This window comes from Canis aureus, chromosome 8, assembly GCF_053574225.1.
Source record: "Canis aureus isolate CA01 chromosome 8, VMU_Caureus_v.1.0, whole genome shotgun sequence".
In the NCBI taxonomy this organism is placed as follows: Eukaryota; Metazoa; Chordata; class Mammalia; order Carnivora; family Canidae; genus Canis; species Canis aureus.
Window position 1 is genome coordinate 71,300,046 of NC_135618.1, and position 20,796 is coordinate 71,320,841.

General features: G+C 39.5%; 1 protein-coding gene across 1 annotated transcript in view; it reads right to left on the reverse strand.

The window, feature by feature from the left end:
- The window catches only part of BAZ1B (bromodomain adjacent to zinc finger domain 1B), a 68,002-nt gene that overhangs the window by 15,457 nt on the left and 31,749 nt on the right, over nt 1-20,796 (reverse strand). Inside the window, exons 7-13 of the mRNA XM_077908202.1 lie at nt 16,117-17,818; nt 12,455-12,593; nt 11,429-11,559; nt 8,634-8,739; nt 7,177-7,275; nt 5,011-5,188; nt 1,915-2,097 (exon numbers count right to left, since the gene is read on the reverse strand). Of these exons, the coding sequence (XP_077764328.1) occupies nt 1,915-2,097; nt 5,011-5,188; nt 7,177-7,275; nt 8,634-8,739; nt 11,429-11,559; nt 12,455-12,593; nt 16,117-17,818 (2,538 nt within the window). The remainder of the gene's footprint in view (nt 1-1,914; nt 2,098-5,010; nt 5,189-7,176; nt 7,276-8,633; nt 8,740-11,428; nt 11,560-12,454; nt 12,594-16,116; nt 17,819-20,796) is intronic.

Here is a 20,796-nt window from a genome sequence, read left to right on the forward strand (position 1 = left end):
TGAACTTCATCAAACTTGAAAAATTGTCTATCAAAGGATGTCATCGACAGAATGAAAAGGCAGCTCACAGGATGAGAGAATATATCTGCAAATCATACATCTAACACAGGATTAATACCCAGAACATATAAAGAAACTACATATATAACTCAATGACAAAAAAACACAAAATCCAATTAAAAAACAGCTAAATAACTCAGAGACATTTCCCCAAAGACAGACAGACATATGGCCAACAGTCCCATTCTTCAACATCACTATCGTTAGGGAAAGGCAAACCAAAAGCATGAGCTATCACTCCATTCCCATGAGGATGACTGCAATCACAGAAATAGAACATAACAGGCACTGGCAAGGGTGTAGAAAAATTAGAACCCTGTGCACTGCTGGTGGGCATGTAAAATGGTGCAGCTGCTCTGGAAGACATGGCAGTTCTGAAAAAGTGCAACAGAATTACCATATGATGCAGCAATTCTATTTCTAGGTATATAGACAAAAGAACTGAGTAAGAGGGCATCTGGGTGGCTCAGTTGGTTAAGCATCTGCCTTCAGCTCAGGTCATGATCTCAAGGTCCTGGGATAGAGCCCTGTATTGGGCTCCCTGCTCAGTGGGGAACCTGCTTCTCCCTCTACTTCCTCTGCATCCCACCCCCCAATCCTGTTATCTCTCTCTCTCAAATAAATTAATAAATAAATTCTTTTTAAAAACCGAAAAACAAAAAAACTGAAAGTAAGGACTAGAATAGAGTTGTACGCCTGCGTTCTCAGCAGACTGGATGTGAGGGCCATGTGGCTGTGATACCTGTCACCCAAGTGTTTTTTCTCCAGGATGGCTCTGGCTGTTGTGGCTGACTAGATGGGTGTCTCTCCCCCCCTCACTGTGCAGCCCACCGGAAGTTGTGTACTTGGCCACAAAGAACAACCTTCTCGGGGCGCCTGAGTGGCTCAGTGGTTGAGCGTCTGCCTTCAGTTCAGAGCGTGATCCCGGAGTCCTGGGATCAAGTCCCACATCAGGCTCCACACTGGGAGCCTGCTTCTCCCTCTGCCCGTGTCTCTGCCTCTTTCTCTGTCTCTTGAATAAATAAATAAAATCTATTAAAAAAAAAAAAAAAAAAAAAAGAACAATCTTCTCCATCAGAGTAGGATTGTTTCTTGGTCAAGGGTATACAGAGGCACTCACTGCTAAAGGCTCCATACAGTCCATAGCAGCATTATCCCCGACAACCAAAAGATGGAAGTGATCCAAGTGTTCATTGATGGATGAACAGAGAATGTGGTATATACACAGAATGGGTATTAGTCTTAAAGGGAAATCCTGGCACATAACACAACATAGATGAGCTTAGAAGACATTATACTAAGTTAAATAAAGCAGTCACAAAAGAACAAATATTTTGATTCCACTTCTATGTAATAGTACTCAGAGTAGTTGTTGAATCCATAGACACAGGAAGAAAATGGGGGTTGCCAGAGGTTGAGGGGACAGTGAATCAGGTAGTGTAATCTTTAGTGGGCACAATTTCAGTCTGGGAAGAGAAGGTTCTGGAGATGGATGGTAGTGACAGTTGCATAACGCTGTGAATGTACTTAACAACACAGAACATAAAAATGGTTAAGATACTACATTGTTCCTTATGTGTATTTTGCCACCATTTTTAACAATTTGAAAACCACTACCCCCCCTTTTAAAAAGCAATCATGGCTCTGGTAAAAGGAGATGGGGGCACTCTGAGCCAATATCCAGCTGAGCTCCATAAACCAGTGTGAAAACCACAACATTTAGTGGAAATGATAAAAATAGAATACTGGCTCAAGGAACCATGCTTTCAAGGAGGTGAAGCACAGGGTTAGACAATTTTAAAACCAGATCCACTCTCCTACAGTCATAAAACCACATCTTCATGAACAAAATACCTTTGCTTCCTCTGCCAGTTTCTTCTCTTCATCCACCTCTTCCGTCTTTGCTGAATCTTCACTTTGGAGTTTTCTTCTCTTTTGCTTGGGAGCCATGAAGCCTTGGAGAAATTTCTTTATGACACTTGCTTGTAGGGCAATCACACACTCACCAAAATCCTTCAGTTTCTCTAATGAGATCACCTATAGCAAACGAAGGAAACACCACCATGAATGAAAGGCCCAGATGACAGGATACTATCCTCCCCTCTCCACACCCAACTCTGGTCATCTCTGTGCACTACTCTTATTTGCTAATAAGGGTTGTGGCGGGAAGGAGAAGGCAGCTAATTTTAAGCATGTTCAGTGGCAGTTACAGTTTCAGTGTCACTGTGAAAGTTTATTCAAAAGTAACCTCAGTTTTTCCAGGCCTTTCACTGAAGCTAACTCTTCCCCATATGTGATAATAAAATTATTTACTCAATAATGCATGTTGTCTGCTCAAAAAAGAAAAGAGAGAAGAGAGAAGACTATCTCCAACTAAATTCAAATCAACCTGAGTCATACAACATCAATTTCCCTTGGTCCTCAGTTCAGTGGATGGTTTACAATTTAAAAGCAGGGATCCCTGGGATCCCTGGGTGGCGCAGCGGTTTGGCGCCTGCCTTTGGCCCAGGGCGCGATCCTGGAGATGCGGGATCGAATCCCACATCGGGCTCCCGGTGCATGGAGCCTGCTTCTCCCTCTGCCTGTGTCTCTGCCTCTCTCTCTCTCTCTGTGACTATCATGAATAAATAAATAAAATCTTTAAAAAAAAAAAAAAAAAAAAAAAAGTCAGGGATCCCTGGGTGGCGCAGCGGTTTGGCGCCTGCCTTTGGCCCGGGGCACGATCCTGGAGACCCGGGATCGAATCCCACGTCGGGCTCCCGGTGCATGGAGCCTGCTTCTCCCTCTGCCTGTGTCTCTGCCTCTCTCTCTCTCTCTGTGACTATCATAAATAAATAAAAATTAAAAAAAAAATTTAAAAGCAGCTGACTACACCTCCATTTCCCCAGCAATGTGGCCCATGAAATACTGAACCTTGTTCTACTTAAAGAAGTTAGGGAGTTCATTCACTAATTCAGCAATTGAGTGCCTACTATATGCAAACTAGTTTCAAGGCAAAGAAAAACTGAGAAAAAAGTAAACATTTACTGACCTACTAGCTTATAAACTATAGGTCAGGTAATACTTTCCATACTTGGTCTCATTTAAGCCTCACATTTATTTTATAGATAAGGACAGAAGCTAAATCACTTTGATCCAAAGCATGGTCTTGAGTGAACGCTATCTTCTCAGTCACACAAAACACACGTCAATTAAAAAGATAACATTTTATAACTATGAAGAGAAACAAAGAATGATGATAACCCAGTGTTAGCAAGGTATTGAGCATGGATTTGGCACAAAGTAGGCAATTGATAAATATCTGCCAAATAAACAAAAAAGTACATATTGTATTTGAAACTGCAGAATACATAGTGTTGAATAATTCCTTAAAAGATCATGAAGAACAATAAAGATGTTTAAATCCTTTTTCCCAGGTAATGTACCACAAATTCATAACCACTACCCCCTTTTAAAAAGTAACCATGGCTCTGGTAAAAGGAGATGGGGGCGCTCTGAGCCATTATCCAGCTGAGCTCCATAAACCAGTGTGAAAACCACAACATTTAGTGGAAATGATAAAATAGAATACTGGCTCAAGGAACCGTGCAGATTTTAAAAGGCTGAGGTGCCTGACTGCTCAGTTGTTAAGATCATGCGACTCTGGATCTCAGGATTGGGAGTTTGAGCCCCATACTGAGATTGCTTTAAAAAAAATAAAAATAAAAAAAGAGAAAGAGAAAGCTTATGTATGTATGTAAGATGCATGTAAAATATGATTATAATAGCAAAGAAATATAAATACATAAATCTGACAGTAAATGATTTATCAACTCCATGGGTTATTTTATGTACCTCAAAGTGATATAAAAACTGAAAAAATGGAATGTATTTATAAATTAGGAAAAAATGGGAAAAAAAAGATGCAATTGCCCAAAAACCACACAACTAACATACATGCTGTAATGCATATGAATAATTTGAAAAGACCCACGAGTATTAGTATCTTTGGAGTTATATGGACTTCTATTTTTTAAAACCAGTGAAAAGCATTTTAGTATTTCCTGACAGACAGTATTTTCCAATCTTCTCTCCAGCTGGGATATCTAAATCTATCTCATGTAGAACATGGCATCTCCTGAATTGGTTCATCTATATCATGTGAGGGTCCTTCTGAACAGTAGGTGACAGGACTCTAAATGGATCTTGAAATGTACTCATTTACTAGCATGAGTGCTACCCAACATTAAGCATAACCCTACTTAGCTGATCAGTATAAAGGATGGATAAAACCAGAATACACAAACCCATTTCAGACCTTAAAGCACAAGCATCAAGCACACAGGAATGTTAAATAACAGATGTTAAATCATGATTCAGGATTGTGACTCCAGGACTAGTTTTCATTCAACTTAATAGAAAAGTGCTTTCTGGGGCACCTGGCTGGCTCAGTCAGTGAAGCAACTCTTGATCACAGGGTTGTAGAGTTCAAGCCCCATAATGGATGCAGAGATTACTTAAAAATAAAATCTTAGGGGCACCTAAGTGGCTCAAGTAGATTAAGTGTTTGACTTCGGCTCAGATCATGATCTCAGGATCCTAGGATCAGGCTCAGCATTGGGCTCCCCACTCAACAGAGTGTCTAGTCTGCTTCTCCCTCTCCCTCTGCCCCACACCCCCTGGCCATGCTCTCCCCCTCTCTCAAATAAATAAAATGTTTAAAAAAATAAAATCTTAAAAAAAAGGCACTTTTTGAACAAAGAATCTAAGCCAATGATTAGATTTTTCTGGATATCAAAGGAAAAGTATCACATGTACATGGAGAAACTTTAGCTCCACAAGTCTTTCAAAACAAACCTATACATGATTTCCAGGGTCATCTAGGGAAGTCAAGAACATTATCAGGGAATAATTTCAAATTGAGTTTCCACGAGTAACAGATCTCATAATGGTGTTTGCTTATGTTCTTACCCGAGCTTCAAATTCTGATGTTTCTTCTACATAACCAAGTCCCCCCTTTTGTAACCTTGTTGCAACTTCAATGAGATCACTACGAAGGAAGTTCAAAAGCTCCTGGTTGCCATCACAAGATTTTAGACCCAAATTTGGCTTCCGGGCCAGATGAATAGAATGGATGATGTCCTGGTACCTAGAAGAGTTGGGGGCCGAGGGGATGGGAAATAAAGAAACTCTGAATGACAGGTCTCATTTCTAGAAGACTTACTCAGATCTCCTTCATCTCTCCTTGGTGATTTCTTTAGTTTCAGGTTTCTTGTACTAATTTTCAAATGTTTTTTATTTTTGATTAATTTGAAAAACACGCTTCTTGTATTTGGTATTTGATAATCTGAAGGGTCCTGCTCTGCCTTTTTTTTTTTTTTTTTTGGTACCTTTTTACCATGAGTTTCTTGGGATTTTATCTATGGAAATTCTTTTGAGGCCTAGTCTGAAGTTGGGCTCCTCCAGAGAGAATGTCTACTTGCTCATGTTAGCTACCAGGAAATGTGACCAACCCAAGACAACTTTAAATCACCTGCCTGAAATGCCCCATAACATAGTAAAAATGTGAAACACAGCTGAAAACCTACACAAGGAGATCTTGCTCACACTAAAGATGAGGTCCCAGCAATAGACTCTCTTCTCTGGCTAGACCAGAAGCTTCACTGTTGGCTACTTATAACAAAATGAAAACTAAAGTTCAAGGTCATCTCAGTTGCGGTATACTAAGTTCCCACTTTGTTCTTAATAATAAGCATTTTTAATATTATTTTCCTCTGAATACAACTTCATTGTGTCCCACTGGTTTTCTTACAAAGGATTTCCCTTTCCTTGCTTTCTAGAATTTCCTTTATTTTCTTCTTTGATGTGTTATCTAAGAATATATTTAACTGTCAGTAAAGGTCTTTTTGGAAATCTTTAAGGAATCTGTTTCTAATTTTATTGCAATTTGATCAGAAAATGTATCTTGAAACTCTACTTTTAAAATCTGTTGAGATTGCTTTTGTGGCTAAATACATGATTAACTTTCATAAATGTTCAATGGATAGAACAAAAAACTTTACTTCTGTTTCCAATTGGCCTAGTATCATTTTGTTTTTAAATTCCCTTTATTGAGATGAATGACTGAGTGCACACCCTGTAATTTATATCCTTCTTCCCCTATTGTAAAGAGCATATATATTTGTTTTATAAATGTGAACTTCAAATGGTCTGTAATACATTATCCTATTCCCTTGACTACCCCAAAGGAAACCCAAATAACCATCACTAAGAGAAGAGATAAAGTAGAATCACAAAGATTATACAAACTCCCAGAATAGTATATATAAAGAAAAACGGTTGAGTTCAGTTATAAAAATCATGGATCGAGGTCGCCTGGATGGCTCAGTTGATTGTGCATCTGTCTTTAGCTCAGGTCATGATCTCGGGGTCCTGGATCGAGCTTCATGCGAGCTCCCTGCTCAGCGGGGAGTCTGCTTCTACTACTTCTGTTCCTCCCCTACCTGCTGCCTGCGTGTACATGCACTCTCTCTGCAATTTCTCTCAAATAATTAGAACTAAAAGAAACGTAATCATACAATATGGGCCTTTTGTCTAGCAGCTTTGACTCAGCCTGTTTTTTTAGTTTCAGCTCTGTTTTAGTAAGTACCAGTACTTTGTTCCTTTTTGCGGTTGAATTTATGCATATGCCACATTTTGTTTATCCATCAGCTGATGGACATTTAGGTTTTCTTTTTTTTTTTTTTCTTTTGGCTATTTTGAATACTGACAGAATACTTCTCAATAACAACTGCTGTAGAATTGCCCTTGCAAAAAAAAAAAAAAAAAAGAACTGCCCTTGCAAGGCTGCCTAATTACATGAAGATCTTGGTTCATTGCACGACAAACATTAATCAATGAATAATAGCTGCTATACTGCATATATGTGGGGCTTAAAAGCATGCTTCTTCCAAATAAGCATGAGTCAAGAAAACACCAAACAGTAAGAACATAAAAGGGCATAAAAGGGTGATAGACACTTTCTTAAAATTTATTTTTATTGCTTTTATGGATAAACAAATAACCCTTAAGATATTTATAATATCTAATGCTGAAGAGAAGCTATGAAGACCAAGATGAAAAGATGAAAATTCTTACCTTTTCTCAAGCCTCTCTTTAAGTTGACTTTCTCTTATTCCCTGAGGGTGAAGGCAGTTTAGTAACTCATCCAGTTCCTTCTGACTATCACATAAAAACCTGCAAGGAGCAACACAGAATCAGTAACTCTGAAAAACAAAAACTAAGAAAGGGATCTGGGATTGTTGGTGGGAGTTGGGAGAACAGAATTCCAAACTTGGCTCACAAACAAAACAAATAATTTACTATTTCCATGAGGCCTAATGTTAACTTTATCCTAGAATAACAGAGCCGATGTTTCCTACTAAAATACAAGACAAATTTTATAAAGTTAATAGACACACTTGTCCATACACCTTAAAAGAGTAAACTTGTATCCAAAAATAAAAAATAGGGGGATCCCTGGGTGGCGCAGCGGTTTAGCGCCTGCCTTTGGCCCAGGGCGCGATCCTGGAGACCCGGGATCGAATCCCACGTCGGGCTCCCGGTGCATGGAGCCTGCTTCTCCCTCTGCCTATGTCTCTGCCCCTCTCTCTCTCTCTCTCTCTGTGACTATCATAAATAAATAAACATTTAAAAAAAAAAAAACAAAAATAAAAAATAGGGTAGCCCGGGTGGCTCAGTAGTTTAACACCGCCTTCAGCCCAGGGCCTGATCCCGGAAATCCGGGATCGAGTCCCACATCGGGCTCCCTGCATGGAGCCTGCTTCTCCCTCTGCCTGTGTCTCTGCCTCTCTCTCTCTCTGTGTGTCTCTCATGAATAAATAAACAAAATCTTAAAAAAATAATAAAAATAAAAGGTCATTAAACCAAAATCAATCATAGGCAAAACAGTTAATGTAATCACAAAGTAAAAGAGACCCTCTCAAAACCTAGTTTCCTGCCTAAAAGGGAATTGACGCAAAAGCAGATCAATGGCTATGTATACAATTTTTATTCTTTATTTTTTTTTTTTTTTAATTTTTATTTATTTATGATAGTCACACCACAGAGAGAGAGAGAGAGGCAGAGACACAGGCAGAGGGAGAAGCAGGCTCCATGCACCGGGAGCCCGACGTGGGATTCGATCCCGGGTCTCCAGGATCGCGCCCTGGGCCAAAGGCAGGCGCTAAACCGCTGCGCCACCCAGGGATCCCTCAATTTTTATTCTTTAATTAATGAAGATGAAAATCCTAAATCTATTCCCAGGCTAAAAAGCACTTCTGATGCAATGTAACATCTATCCCAGAACATATACAAAGTTACATTATAACAGGGAAATAAAATTCCAAAGTTTAGTATAAATACATTCTTAGCAAAAAAAAAAAAAAAAAAAAGGGGGGGCTGCTTTTAATTTTAAAGCAATGAATTTACATATCTAAGAAATCAAAGTCATACATACATTATCTTAACAGATAATCACTGGTATCATTATATTAAATATTTTCTTAACACGAAAAGGAAAAAAGAAAGAGCAGCCAGATGAATGCTCACATTACCATAGATTCTGGCCTTGTTTGGGTATGGTGGTCTCTACAGCTACTTCTGTTGCTGGTCCAGGTTGTGTGCTCATGCTTGTGTTTTTGCCTAGGTTTGCTTTCTTACCTAAAAAATAAATAAATAAATAAACAAACAAACAGTAAACAATTTCCTGTTTCAAACCTAAGCAAGACACGGCGCCAAATCCAATAACACAGGTGCTGCCTATTAAATACACCCAACGTATAACAGGTGGTAATTTCTCTTAAATAGCTTATACATAGCACATTGACACTCTTGCTCTCTACTCAGCTAACAGTTGCACAGTTCAAAGTTTAGAGTATGGCAACTTAGAATAAGGGGGATGACTGAATAACTCTATCAAAACAAATAACTCATTTACTCCTTGTATGTTAAGGCTTAGCACAGAGGCATCTGTAATGAAGCAGGGACAACTGAAACCTACAAACTACTATAAACTTACCCCTAGAGGCTTCAAGTGTCAACACGATGAACTTTTTTCTAAGCCAGCTCCTATATACTAACAGGACATGAATACAGATCTTAAGCCAATCTCTGAGGCCTCATCTAACACTATAATTGGTTCTGTCCCCTGCTCCCATTCTTTACCCTTTAGCCTGTCACTTTCCCCACACTACAAACACATCACCCTGTTAGTCTTCTGAGTCAAGTGATTTTGAAGAGACCTTGCCACGTGGGAATGAGAGTACATGAAGCAACAACATGCACCAGAAGTGAAGGGATGGAATGCCCATCTTCTCTTGGGAGCTAGAATCATGGAGACCTGATTTCTAAGGATACCCATTAAATTTCTGAGTAACATTATAAATTCAGTCTCTCCTGCTGGAAACTCTCCCCCAGTCTGAAGATCCTAACTGTACATTTACTGCTCTCAAACAGAACTGCCCTCCTGTGGATATTTATAAAGTCTACTAAAACTAGATTTTTCTACTAAAGTGCTTCAGTCTAACACTTAATTGAAGACACAGAGAGAGGGGCAGAGACACAGGCAGAGGGAGAAGCAGGCTCCATGCAGGGAGCCCAATGCAGAACTCGATCCCGGGACTCCAGGATCAGGCCCTGGGTGGAAGGCAGGCATTAAACCGCTGAGCCACCCAGGGATCCCCCCTAAAAATTTTCTTAAAGAAACATAATGATCTAGGGATCCCTGGGTGGCTCAGCGGTTTAATGCCTGCCTTCCACCCAGGGCCTGATCCTGGAGTCCCGGGATCGAGTTCTGCATTGGGCTCCCTGCATGGAGCCTGCTTCTCCCTCTGCCTGTGTCTCTGCCCCTCTCTCTGTGTCTCTCATGAATGAGTAAATAAAATCTTAAAAAAAAAAAAAAAAAAAAGAAACATAATGATCTAATATTTGAGAAGCAAATTTCATTAAGTCATGGTAAGTAGAGCTAGAAAGAAACTTGCAGATCATTTAACCAGTGGTTCTCCACAGGGAACCAACCAGGCTGTCTCCTAGGGGACATGTGGCAATGTCTGGAGACATAGCTGGTTGTCACTATTAGCATCTAGTCTGGTGAGGCCATGGCTGCTGCTGAATATCCTACAATGAACAGGACAACCTCCAACTATAAAAAATTACCCAGGGGTGCCTGGGTGGCTCAGTTACTTAAGTGTCCACCTCTTGATTTTTTTTTTTAAGATTTTATTTATTTATTTATTTATTTATTTTTAGAGATTCATTTATTCATTCAGAGAGAGAGAGACAGGCAGAGACACAGGCAGAGGGAGAAGCGGGCTCCATTCAGGGAGCCTGATGCAGACCTCGATCCTGGGACTCCAGGATCACACCCTGGGGCTGAAGGCAGCCGCTCAACCGCTGAGCCAACCAGGCGTCCCTAACTCTTGATTTTGGTTCAAGTCATGACCCCAGGGACGTGGGACTGAGTCCTGCATCAGGTTCTGCACAGGGCATGGAGCCTGCTTGGGCTCTATCACCCTCTGCCCCTCCTCCAACCCTTAAAAAAAAAAAAAAAAAGGCATTATCTGACCCAAAATGTCAATAATGCTGAGGTTGAGGAAACCTGACCTAACCTGACCTTTTTTATTAAAAATTTTTTTCTTGAGATATTATACATATGAATATTGCAAATTTACACATAATGTATGTTCAATATATATGTGGCTCAAGAAAAAATATATATACACATCTATCAAAATATACTTGTGTATTTATTTATAAACTGAACATACCCATGTAACCAGAATCCAGATCAAGAAAAAGAACATCAGTGACCCTTTATGACCCTTTCTCACTTATTTTTAATTAGTTATTTGCTGTGTTTCCCCCTCACTAGAATTTCAGTTAAATGGCATTCAGGACCTTATCTGTCTTATTTGCTATCTTGTACCACAAAACATGAAAAACTAGGTGGCACACATGAGATGCTCTACTCAAACTGAATAAATAAACTCTGAAAGCAGAGGAAGAAGACCCGTAACTATCTTCTTAGCCCTTTACCTCAATTCCAGCCACTAAGGCACCTACCGAGACACTTCCAAGGAACAAAGTTTGAGGACTACTCATATAAAATCTAATACCTAGCTATTCTAATATTCAAGCTCTTTATCTTTTCACACTATACCTGAAACAAAGCTGATAATCAAATGCTAGTTTCCCTCCTAGATCCATGCATCTCACATTCTCCCGCCCCCATCAAATACATCTACCTAAGAAGACAATAAAGAAACTCTGCAAATGGAAAAAGTGACCAAGGAGAGACAGTCCTTAATAATGACCCTACTAGAAAGCGTAAAAGAACTGACAGAATACATACTACGGGGACAGTAATCTTCATCAGGAGAGTCTGCACGGTCTTTGCGGTGATTGAATCGGTAGTCGATGCTATCATGAACCCAGCCTTTTTCAATGAATAATCCTGGAACTTCATCTGAGAAGAGCCAGTATCTAGAAATCACAACCATATATTAATAAACTAATGACAAATCATAAGCACAGGATGACTTCAGTGTTAGAGGAATTGATACAGAGTATCACTGAACATTCAGACAGATACAAATGATAAAGTAAGGCACAGAATACCAACATTTTTTAAATTTGAGATTTGCTTTATAGCTTTAATTTAAAAAAAATTTTTTTTAAAGATTTTATTTATTTAAGAGAGATACACAGAAAGAGAGGAAGCAGAGACCCAGGCAGAGGGAGAAGAAGGTTCCTTGCAGGGAGCCTGATGTGGGACTCCATCCCAGGACTCTGGGATCACGCCCTGAGCCGAAGGCAGATGCTCAACCGCTGAGCCACCCAGGCGTCCCAATTTTTATAACTTCTAATATTTCTCTACTCTAGGTCCCACACAATGTACACATGTAAAACATATTACCATTTCTAATGACCTCTATTTGGATTGCGTTTCACCTATCATAATAATTTAAGCTCATATTTATGGTATCTTCCAGAACTGGGCCATATGATGGCTCAGTGGTGACTCAGTTGGTTAAGCATCTGCCTTCAGATCCTGAAGATCTGAGATCAAGTCCCTCATCAGGTTCCCCGCTCAGTGGAGAACCTGTTTCTCCCTCTAGCCCTGCTCAGGCTCCTGCTCTCTCTCAAATAAATAAATAAAATGTAAAAAAAAAAAAAAAAAAAAGAACAGGATCATATCTTATTTAACTTTTAACTCTAACATGTGGGCAGAGAAAACATTCAATAAATATGTGATAAGCAATTGTTTCCAAAATCCATAAACAGGGAAGTTTTTCTATTCTAAATACTTTAGAGTTTCATAACTAGGAACAATATAATAACCCTAAAACATGACAAAAAAATAAATCTAATAACTTACCTGTTATGGTTTCTATCTGTACCAATAGGAGTCCTACGCATGACTAGCTTTGCCTTGGCAATTCCTTCCTGGAAAGCCTTCTCAGCAGCTGCTTTATGCTTTCGTATTCGTTCTTCTTCAGCTTCACGTTCTAGTTTCACTAGTAAAGATCAAAAGAATCAACTAGATTTTTTTCCTAATAATTCCTATTCTTATAAATTAAATAAGATACGGAACAGAAAATATAAAGGGAGATTTCTATCAAACCTTAGCTTCCTTCTCCTAATTCTGATCTGTTGTAAGAAAGTTTTAAAAAAGATTTTATTTATTTGACAGAGTGTGAGCTAGAGGGAGAGGAAGAAAGAGAATCTGAAGCAAATTCGATCACTACCCAAGATCACGACCTGAGCCAAAACCAAGAGCTGGCTGCTCAACCGACTGCGACCACCCAGGCACTCCTATAAGGTAGAAATTTCTATCTGGTTTTCCTATGTCCTTTGAATTCTGGTCATACTGCAGCCATCAACTCAGTGAAAATTCTTTTCTCTCCAAAATTTAACTTTAGTAATTAGATTAATTTTATTAATAGTTTAAAATGAAACATTAAAACAGTCTTTAAGGGGTACCAGGGTGACTCAGGCAGTTAAGTGTCTGCCCTAGCTCAGGTCATGATCCCAGGGTCCTGGGATGGACAGCTCCTACCCTCACTCTCACTCTGCTCTCTCAAATAAATCAATAAAATCCAAAACAACAAAAAACCTTAAGTGGAATTATTTGATCCTCAAAATGATCAGAATGAATAAAACCGGAATAGCTATTTCAAAATGAAACCTACTTCAGTCCTGAGAAATTTTATCATAATTCAGCTTATTAATTAATTAGCCTCAGTGACAAAAAAAAAAAAAAAAAAAAGACCTAAGAAAGCAAAGGCAGGCAAGCACTTGTGCATAATAGCAATCAATGCATACTGAACACCATTTAGGGGGTTATTCAGCAAGTTACTAATGTTAATGATGAAAAAAAACGTTTTGGGGCACCTGGGTGGCTTAGTTGGTTAAGTGTCTGACTCTTGGTTTCAGATGAGGTCATGATCTCAGGGTCATGAGATGAAGCCCCATGTCGATTCTCCACACTTGAGATTATCTCTCTCCCTCTGCCCCTGCCCAAGCTTGTAGGCTCTAAAATAAATAAACTTTTTTTAAAAAAAGTTTTAATCAACTTATTTCTGATCATTCATTATATGGGTTTATTTCATTCAGACAGAAATTTCTCTCAATAACAAAAACAGCCATGTAATCTTGCCTTTTTAGTTTTTCTATAACTGTAACAAATTTTGAAACTCAAAGTATAGAGCACTACCATTTACAATGCTAAAATTTTTTTTTTAACGATTTTATTTATATATTCATGAGAGAGAAGCAGAGGGAGAAACAGGCTCCCCCTGGAGCAGGGAACCTGATGCAGGGCTCGATCTCAGCCACCTTCTTTGTAGAAATTAACAAGCTGATTCTAAAATTACCATAGAATCATGAGGGACCCCAGAACATACAAACCTATTTTGAAAAAGAGTAAATTAGAAAAATTCACACTTCCCCACTTCAAACTTACTACAAAGCAACAGTAATCAAGACATTGGTATGGTATAAGGACAGACATATAGATCAATACAGGAGAACTGAGTCCAAAAACAAACCAGTGCGGCTATAGCCAATCATTTTTGATAAGGGTGCCAAGATCATTCCATGGAGAAAGAACAGTTATTTGAATAAATGATGCTGCAACATCACTGAACAGCCACATACAAAAGAGTAAGGTTGGATCCATACTCTCATACCATATACAAAAATTAACTCAAAATGAATCAAAGACCTAAATATAAGAGCTAAAGACCTTGGATATGGCAATAGATTCTTAGGTATGACACCAAAACCTCAAGCAAAACCAAAGAAAAAAATACACAAACTGGACTTCATCAAAATTTTTAGACTTTGTGCTTCAAAGGATACTATCAAGAAAGTAAAGAGACAACACACAAAATGAGCGAAAATATCTGCAGATCGTTTATCTGACAAGGGACTTATGTCTAGAATACATAAAGATCTCTTACAACTCAATAATAAAAAGGCAAACCAATTTGAAATGGGCAAAAGATCAGACTATTCCTCCAAAGGAGATATGACCAACAGACATATGAAGATGCCTGACATCATTAATTATGAGGATGTGTATCAAAACCACAATGACCTACCAATTCAGAACCACTAGAATCAAGGAGTCGTTTAACAAGTTTTGTTGGGGATACAGACAAGTGGAGAAATCAGAATTCTCACACACTACCAGTACACATATGTAAAATTGTGCAGCCACTTTGGAAAAAGTGTGGTAGTTCCCCCAAACAGTTAAAGGACAGCTATCATGTGACCCAGCAATTCCATTCCAGTATATACCCAAGAAAAATGAGAATGTCCACACAAAATCTTACATACCAATGCTTACAGCAGCATTAGGCATAGTACCCAAAAGGTGGAAACCAACTAAGTGTCCACCAACTAATGAATGGATAAACAAAACGTGACAGACTAAAACAATGGAGTATTATTCGGGCATAAAGGAAATGAAGTACTGACACATGCTACAACATGGATGAACCCTGAAAACACTATGCTTCATCAAAGAAGCCAGACACAAAAGACCACACATTTACTCTATGATTCCATTCATATGATATGTCTGAACAAGTAAATCTGGATGGACAGGGTGGTGACAGCTAGAGTCGAGGGTTTCCTTTTGAGATGAATATGTTCTAAAATTGTAACAAAAGTTACACACATCTGTGAATATATTAAAAAAAACAAGGTGTTATATGTTATAAATAGACAAGTTGTACATATATGAACTATTAAAGCTGTCTAAAAATGTTCAGATTTGGGGCACCTGGGTGGTACAATCAGTCGGTCAAGCATCCAACCCTTGGTTTTGGCTCAAGTTATGATCTCAGGGTTTTGAGATGAAGCCCCCACACAGCTCTGCACTCAGCATGGAGTCTGAGTTTCTCTCTCCCTCTCCCACTACCCCTCCCCTTTATACTCTCCCTTAAATAAATAAATCTTTTTTAAAAAATGTTCAGATTTGATGGTGCTATCAAAGCCCCCAAATTTTATATTCTTACATCTATGATAAAGGAAAGATTAATATGAGTTGGCAACTGCTGAGGGCTTCAAATACCTTGTCATTCAATTGTTAAAACATTCTTAAAAAATAAATAAATAAAAATAAAAAAAAAATAAAACATTCTTAACAACAAGCACAGGAGAATAGTGAGGCATGGATAAGTAACTTGCCCAAAGTAATACAGTTAAGTCAGAGGTAGGGTTTGAAACCAGACCAGCAATTCTCAAGTCCTATGTGCTTTCCACTGTATCTATTTGTGAATTTGGTCCTTCACTAGATGCAGCGAAGATGCCCCTGTCACATTAATCCAAGTTAAACCATCATTTGCAGAAGGGCAGGCTGCACACTCCCACTGGAGTAATAGGTACATACCCAGTGGGGTCTAGCCTACCGCACACAGAAATAACATAGAAGAGTTATGACAAATAGAGCCTCTACCATTAGCTCGGCAATTTCCTTCCTTCTACTATCTTCTAAAGGGTTTCTTTTCTGCTCTCAACACAAGATTTTACCTTTCATCTCTCTCTCCTGGATTTCACGTTCCTTCTTGGCCTGGATGGCGAGCAGCCGCCTGCTCTTCACGGCACTGATCATATCTTCGGCTCCCAGGTCTACTTGGGGCTCAAACTTCACCACCTCTTTTTTCCTATCAGGTTTGCCTAGCCCATTCTCCTCTTTTCCATTTTCCTTGTTTCTGGCTTCCATTTCTTTCCTTTTCTGTTTCTCTGCTCTCTTCTTATCATTCTCTTCCTTCAGTACAGCAAGCCGTTCTTTCCATAGCTCTGCAGACATCTGCTGTCTGGTTTCCATGTGGTCCTGCACGGAGTACGTCATGAGGATGCGGTGGCAAAGTGCTGTCAAGATCTGGAGCTTCTCTTCTGATGTTAGTTCAAAAAACTCCGAAGTCTCTAACTTCTCTAGGAACTCATCTTGTACTTCATTGTCCTCAAATGGTGCTGAATCTTTATTGTCATCTGTGTCAGAGCCCTCACTTTCTTCCTGAACATCAGATCTGCGCAAGCAGAGCCGCACCAGCTCTGAAACAGAATGGAGAGTCAGCGGGATTTCTGACAGCTTCATTCCCAATTCACCATAGTCTTCTGCTATTTCGTCCTGTAATAAGGTCTGTAAGAGGATGACCAACACTCTATTCAGGTATAAAAAGCCGCCTTTTTCTGCACTCAAGGCTTCCATGAGGGACACAGCAGTAATGGGATACTGAGCATCTGGTAAGAGTAGTCCCGAGTAACAGCTCAAGAACTCCACCACCATGGCCACATCCCCAAAGAGCGTGTTGGGCAGCCCCTCAGGGGTATCCACCAATCTAAATGCTGGAAGGCTTTTGCCAGTTAATTCTTGGTCCTCGTACCTCTTCTGTTTTTCTAGTTTCTCAAGCATTTCTTTCTCTCTCCGCTCCTTGGCTTTCTCCTTCAACTTTTCTTTCAGCTCCTCTCGTTTCTTTTTCAAATATTCTTTGCGCTGCTCTTCAGACATAGAGGCCCACCGTTTTTTGTGCTCTAGAAGCTCAAAGCGTTTTTGAACAATACTTCGCAGCTCTTCTGGGAGGCGAGCTCTATCTTCACTAGAGAGAAGACGAGCCGTTTTGGAGATAACACAGGACAGGGCACTCTTCTTATCCTCCCTGTCTTTGTTTTCTTTGTAGTAGGCAATAAGGTGTAGGGCAGCAGGAGGCAAATGTTTATGTGGTTTACTAGAGGACCTGGCTGTACCCCCAGAGTTCCGTGGGGCTCGTGTCATCTTCTGAGTGCCTTTGGCCATATCCAACAAAGTCATCTGCTTCATTTTGGTTTTAGGAGTCTTCAAACCCTTTTTGGGAGATTTGGAATTACCTGTAGATTTCTGTCCATTAAGGATGCCTTTACTTCTGCCCTTTGCTTTCAAAGGTTTATCACTGTGCTTCCCCGATTTCTTGGCAGGTGGGCCCTTCTTAGGAATGTGAAAGTTAGCATGCAGCTTATTGGGTGACATCATCTTCATCACTTCTTCTAAATGTTCTTCTGGAGATCTGGAATTCTTGGAGTTCTTCACTTTGAGTGGCGAGCCATTCAACGATTTCTTCAAGTGTACATGACACCATAACTTGGGATTTAGTGGTGAATTCAGAGAAGAGTTGTCTGTCTTAGATTTTTTTGAGGGCTTCCTATCTGGGGATCCAGTATTCTTCCTCTTAGTAGAAGGGTTAAGAGTCATGTACTAGAATTTAAGAATAACAGCAAAATTAATTTTAAAAACTAATTTAAAGAAGCAATATTTAAGCATCATATAGGCCCTTTGCCCAGCGAGCCAGGTAAAGCTACATATTCATTTCTGTCCACAGACACTACATCCCTGAAGAAACAAAGATGAATGTTAGCTAATGTTTTGGCCACATCAATACAAAATTCTCTTGATACCCAGACTTAATAATCCATACTCTGTAATTAGACATTTATGCTATGTAACTAATTTTGTTAATATACAGTGCTAGCAATTCTTAAAAACTTAAATGAAATCTGTGAACCCTTTCTCCAGAAGCAACATACAAAAATTATTCATACAACTTTAGAGTGTATTCGTGGATCCCAGACTAAATGCCTGATCTAGATAATGGCAACATCTAAGGAGTTAATAATTACTCTGGATTTCTTAGCATTTAAACCTGTTTCAACTGGTAGCACCCTATGCTTTTAAGTAGAAAGTACACTATTTAAGGTTTTTTTTTTTTTTTTTTTGGTCTAAATGCAGAAGCATATTTTATTAAAAGTAACACAACAACAACAAAAAAATCACTGCTCACAAACAGGGAGCCCATGTGCCACGAGCTCTGGTTCCTCAAACTTCCCTTTGTTTTCTTCCCGCCCATCAAGAACTCATTCCCATGAATGTTATTAATTTTAAATTCCCTATATTCTCAATCTCACATGCTTTGTTTTTTTTTTAAGATTTACTTATTCATGAGAGACACACAGAGAGAGGGGCAGAGACACAGGCAGAGGAAGAAGCAGGCTCCCTGCGGAGAGCCTGATGCAGGACTTGATCCCAGCACCCCGGGGGAATCATGACCTGAGCCGAAGGCAGCTGCTCAACCACAGAGCCACCGAGATGCCCCTACATCTCTTCTTTCAGCATCCCCTCATATCCTTCAAATTCATTCCCTCTAGTAGCCCAACTCTGCAATCCTCCAATCCCATCAGGGCCTTAAGTCCATTAATTCTATCACACTTTCCCCCACACTCTCTTGTCCCTTTTACTCACATTAAATTCCAGTCTGTTGATAGAATCAATCTCGCAGAAATCTACAGTCCCAATGCCTTTCCTGCTCTATCATACCAAGCTACTTTTGGCCTGCACATGTTTAGCTTACCCATGACTGGAATAAAAGATGCAAAGACAATGTGTGGTCTTACTTTAAAAACAGAACCAGTTACCTCAAAGGTGTCCTGAATGCCATCCAGTAATGACATATTGTCCCTTAGTCCATTCACTTCACTCTCCTCTGGACACGTTATCTCCTGCCCCCTCAATCCTCCACCTTGATCCCCTCAGAGAGAATTAGTTAATAGGCTAGAACCTAGTCAACTTGTCATAATACCACTGTTTCTGTTTAAGTGTGTATTTAAAAAAAAAAAACCACAAAACAACCCAAGTGCTGATTTTGAAATTTTTAAGAATGTAATTACAAAGAAAATACCTAAACTACAGGCTAAATGAAATACTAACCAAGCAATGAAAAAGCAGAGCCATTTTTACAAAAATTCAAGTGAGTAGGAGGGAGACTAGATAACCTCTGGAATATGTGGTTTTTGTTACCAAAAGCAACTAAGCACAGAGGGCACTTGGAGACGAACCTAACTTGAGGTTTCTGGGTGAGAAGGCTGAATTACACAGAAGATGGGAGGCAGCGGGTAAGACAGGCCAGTATGAGAGGACCTGCAAGCAAGGAAGCAGCTACAGACCATCGAATATAAAACAGTGAGCCCTTTGAAAAAGGCAAGGGAAGTGCTACAGTGAAAGAAATCCCAGAGAGGATACGGAGGAACACCTACACTCTTGACGGGCATAACCAAACAGATATGGTAAAATTTAATAAGCAGTACAGCAATGCCAAATAAAATTTAAACAGTACAGATATAATCATCCAACAGACAGACTTATAGAACCAAGGCAGCACGAGGAGGAGAAATATGGTCTGCAACAAACAAGTAGGCCATACCTAACATCTTTCTCCTGGCCAAGCCTCTAAAATTCAAAGGCCAATCTGCCTCTTAAGGACTACAGGCAATTACAGACTACTGTCCTCCAGCTAGCTATTTTTGTTCCCCAATTATCGTCCTCAATATCTGCTAACAAAAAGTTTCATAGTTGACGGAATATAAACAGTATCTAACCGTAACTCAGGGGGATACTTTCCCTAGAAGCAGAATTTCCTAGTTCTGTTTCCCCAGAATTACATTTCAAAATGCTAAAATGGGTAAGCAAAGATGACTTACATGAGCTCTCCTGATGGACAGTAATGGTAGCAATACTCCAAAGAGAACAGTGTTTCAGAGACCACCCTACAAATCACAGAAAAAGGCCCAAAACTACCCTGGCAGGAATCAAAGACATACAGTAAGTGCCTTCCAAAAGTTAACCATCTTCTTCAACTAGCCTTGGAAAATCTTCAGAGTATAGACCACACAAGGTTGATAGTTCTAATGCTGAGGGTAACCAGCTACTGATACTTCTAATGCTGAGGATAACCGGCTATCTTTAAAGTCATTTCAAAATGAAATTTATCACTAAAAAGTAGTAGTATGAGACTATGTTAATAGAGTCTTTTAACAGAGGCTATTATAATTAGGCCACTTCTTAATTTACTGATTCTTTTTCTATTTAAAAAGTCACTCAAATTATCATAAGGTTCTTTAATTTTCTTCTACTTAGCAGCATTATATTTTCCAGCAATGATGTGAGAAGAAAAGGCTGGGATGGCTTAGCCATTTGAGGGTCCAACCACCCCATTTTTGTTTACAAGGCGTGTGGTTTTCTTGCCAAACCATACCATGTAATTTTTTTTTCTTAAAAATGAAAAAAATTAACTCACCCAACCCCCTCCCAACAGGCCAGCTCCCTGCTTGAGCAGTCCTTCAGTAACTGGATCATCTCAGCATAGGGCATGCTGGGCAGTCACAGCCAAATGGGAGCCAGCA